Source organism: Phoenix dactylifera, chromosome 9 (assembly GCF_051530095.1).
Source record: "Phoenix dactylifera cultivar Ajwa chromosome 9, Ajwa_hap1_PhDact_Kaust_v1.1, whole genome shotgun sequence".
In the NCBI taxonomy this organism is placed as follows: Eukaryota; Viridiplantae; Streptophyta; class Magnoliopsida; order Arecales; family Arecaceae; genus Phoenix; species Phoenix dactylifera.
Genome location: NC_143198.1, coordinates 18,148,934 through 18,153,097, shown reverse-complemented (window position 1 = coordinate 18,153,097; position 4,164 = coordinate 18,148,934). Strand labels below are relative to the sequence as shown.

General features: G+C 40.5%; 1 protein-coding gene across 1 annotated transcript; it reads left to right on the top strand.

Annotated features, from left to right (window-relative positions):
* The first annotated feature begins 366 nt into the window (after nt 1-366).
* LOC103713526 (uncharacterized) lies at nt 367-1,178 on the top strand. Its single transcript, XM_008800488.5, has 2 exons — nt 367-786; nt 960-1,178. Exons 1-2 carry the CDS (start codon nt 469-471, stop codon nt 1,041-1,043), a joined length of 402 nt encoding a protein of 133 aa, XP_008798710.3. The 5' UTR covers nt 367-468; the 3' UTR covers nt 1,044-1,178.
* The last annotated feature ends 2,986 nt before the right edge of the window (nt 1,179-4,164 follow it).

Genomic DNA, 4,164 nt, shown 5'->3' with positions numbered 1-4,164 from the left:
AATTTAAGCGAGCGAGAATAGCCTATTTGGTGGGCTCCACTTTCGCACGTGCGGCGACAAGAAGTCGGCAAGTATCATCCCGACTTTAAACACGTTATTGATTAAAGAAAAGGTAAAACATTTGATGATGGATGGCCGGGATCACTTCAAGTGCCTCAGAGTTGATGGAATCTCAACCGTCCAACAAAACCACAACCTTGGAGGGGACCGTCAGATTGCATCTCCAAGTGGAACCATTGGGAAAATGGTACGGCCCAAGAAGAAGTTTATGTATTCTAATGATATTTTAATATCTCAACGGTCATATTTCACAAAGCCAGGCAACAACGGTCACCTGCGAGACTCTAGATTCCCCTTCCCTTTACCCTTCCAAAGTCTGCTCTCTTTTAACTCTTTGGCTTTCCTTCTTCCACCACCCAAAAACCCAACCCAAAACCAGAGCAAGGAGCCTACTACTGCCATTACCCCATGATAGTGGAGCGACTTATTACGGTGGAGTATCTCGATCCATCCATGTCTCAGGAGCTCATCGGCAAGTTCCCGGATGCCACGGCTTTCGACTTCGACTACTCTCAGAGCGGGATTTGGTCTCCCTTGCTTCCACGAGGCAGGCACAGTTCATCTTCAGTTTTTCCTATGGAATCCCACAAGAAACTCTCAGACGCGCCTGGGATTCTTTCTCCGGGAATACTAAGGAAAGTGAAGGGAAAGATAAGTAAGAAGCACAAGAAGCATATGGTTGCTCCGAAGCGCTTGGATTTCTCTACAAGTCCTACTCCTAAAAAGGTAATATTTCATCGCCAACCTAATAAATAGTTATTTATATGTTATGGAGGATTTTGTCAAAATTTATCAGCTTTATAGGAGTTCTTTCTCGCCATTTTTCCAATTTCCTAGCTGCCAGTAGTTATTTGTTCCGTATTTTTGAAAGAAGTCTAGATGACCTGAGATTGTTGCAGGGATGGAACAAGGTGTTGAGAGCTGCTGTGAAACGCTTCAAGATTCACAGATCTCCCTGGCAGATGATGCTGCCCACTTTGTGAGGCAAAAAGTATTTCCCTTCTTATATTGTGTCTAGCGTTATTAAGTTGCTTCCAAAAATCTATTTGTTAGTCACGGCAAGGATGTATATAATTCTTGTTTGACATTGCGGAAATAAAGAAGTGGTGATTGATCCATTATGTATGTTTCCGCGTATCAATAGCTATGAATCTTTAATTGGGAAAGGAGAGGAAGAAAAAGAACAATTGAAATATAATTAGATCTGAATTACGACAAAATTATTATGATTACATGTAGTATTAGACCCCCTTTGTAATTTTAGAAGTTGATCAAATATATAAAATGCTGCAGAGGAGGTTGACCGTTGTATTCCTGTTCTCATCTATCGTTCCTTTGTAGATCTGATCATTTACTTCAAAATTAAAAAGAAAACACAAGGGCGGCAGCTGCTGTTGAAAAGTTCCCTATTCATTCTTCATTCATCCCAAAGTAAATCACCAAAAGAGGGACCTTTCCTTAATCCTAAAATGGTGTCATACCTTCAAACCTTTTTTGGTAAATGACAAGTTCTATGAGTGGGAGAAATTATATTCTATATCTGGTGCTCAGCAGTGTATCGGATTCCAACATGTGTATCATTCCGGCAGCCTCAATGTAAGGAAAGAAAAAAATGGTGCCAGATCTCTATCCCCTCTCTTGAGTGAATGGAACCCTAGCTGCTCCCTCAACCAAGCGAATAGTTTCTATATTGATCATGATATATGTAATAACTCTGGCATCTATTTTAAATGCATATTCCTTTTTTGCGCAGCAGAGTTATGAAAATTTACTTGAAGCAACTGGACGAATTGTATGTGCCAATTGCCATCTAGCTAATAAGCTGCTCCCTCAACCAAGCGAATAGTCCGGATTTTCATTTCTATATTGATCATAATATATGTAATAACTCTGGCATCTATTTTAAATGCATATTTCTTTTTTGCGCAGCAGAGTTATGAAAATTTACTTGAAGCAACTGGACGAATTGTATGTGCCAATTGCCATCTAGCTAATAAGCTCGTGGATATTGAAATCCCGCAAACCGTGCTTCTTGATACTGTATTTGAAGCAGTTGTTCGACTCTCTCCCGAGCAGACGGTCCTCATACCCTCTCCCGAGCATCCTCCATCTCCTGAGCACTACTCCTTTCCACCCCCCTCGCTCCAGACACCCTCCATGTGCGTTGCCCATGTCGAACACTGACATCAGTTTGGACTCAGTTGACAATTATCTTCTTGTCCCGAGTGCGATCGCACTCGAGGAGGCCAATGACTCGGTCGGTGTCACAAAGAGTAGTGATGTCAGGGGTGGTCACAAGCACAGCCTCGTTGGAAGGGGTAGTGGCAGTGATGAACCCGATGTCGATGCCGACGAGGCAGTCTATGAGGACAAAATGGGGTGGGCTGGATGGGCGAGACTGGAGAGTGTCGACGACCCAAGTTAGGGCCTTGGCACCAAGGCTGGATGGGAGCTTTAAGCGAAGCTTGGAGCAGGGCTTGGAGATGCAGAGGAGCTCGGGGGAGAGTAGCAGTAGTCGCGGACGAGGGCATGGTTGAGACGACAATCGCCATTGAGGACCTCGACGATGGTGTAGTTGATGCAGTTCTCAAGGCCAAGGAGGAGGATGAGGCTGCAGAGTCTGATGTTAGCGAAGACAGTGAAGCGGCCGAGGCAGAGGCCAATAGGAGGGGGGCACTATAGAAGGGAATATAAGGTGGAACCTTTTTTTCCAACACTTTTTTTCTTGCACCTACGTGAAAAGAAAATTCAAAAGTTAAATAGAGATAAAAAAAAACTTCAACTAATAGACCCCGACAGTCTTTTAACTTAAAAAAAAAAATGCACGCGCTAAAAATGATCATCCACGAAGAAAGACCATCTATATTCTCTTTTTTTCTCATCAAGCCTCTTCTTTTATTCTCTTCCTCATCAAGCCGTCTCTTCCATCAGTAAAATCTTTTTCCTCCTACTAAGTTTCTTTCTTCTTTCTTCTAAAAAGTGTGTATCGATTTACCTAAAGATATGTATTAAAATATTAGATGATTATTTTGCCAAATGTGTATCATCTAGTCGTGCACTGTATACTAATGAATACTATGTATTGAATAACCTACCTAAAGGCATAGGTTTCAAAGGACTACAAATATCGGTATGCACAAGATCTAATGGTTATCTTGATCTTTGATGCTTGCCAAAAATGCACCCTTCACACACTTGCTGTGAATGATCAATGAGTGGTAACCCCTTCATCATGTTCTTTGTAGCCAAGAGCTTCAAGCCTCCAAAGTTAAAATGCCCAAATCTCAAATGACACAAACATGAATTGTTATGTGTAATGGAGCTAAGATATTTGAGTACATCATGTTGAATATGCAAAGAAAACATTCTACCATGGGATATTTTTATATAAGTAATTAAATTATAATGACTATCCCATAAAGTAAAAGAGTGGTTTTTCATATTAACACTATAATTTTTCTCCAAAAGTTGAACCAAGCTCAAAAGATTTCTATGCAAATTTGGAATATAATAGACATCGAAAATAAAATCATGATTGCCATTCATGAGCTTGATGAGAATATTACGTTTGCCTTGCATCGAAATTTTGGAGTTGTCACCAAAAGTAACATAGCCTTGCATACTTTCATCCAAATCAACAAACAATTTCTTCTTCTCCGTCATATGGTTGCTTGTGTTGGTATGAAGATACCATGTATTGTTTTCATTCTTTTTACTCTCATTATGAGCCAACAAAAAGTAGAAGTCACACCATCAATACTCTCTTTCTTAATGATATTAGCTTGTTCTCCAACTTTGTTGTTTTACTTTGCCCAACATTCATTGCTATAATGCCCATACTTGTGACAATTGAAGCATTGTATATTTCTCTTGTCAAAGCTTTGTTGATTGAAATGATGATTGAAATTGCTTCTTGACCTTCCTCTTGGAGGGAATGATAACTGGCATCTTCCACCATGCCTTCCACCTCTTTCTCTATAACCAAAATTTCTTTCTTGATTACTAAATCCTCTTTCTTGGTTTCCATAACCTGTTCCACGACCTCTATAACTTCTTTCTCGGCTCTCATAGCTTCTACCTTGGCCTCTTTGAGCACTAATAACA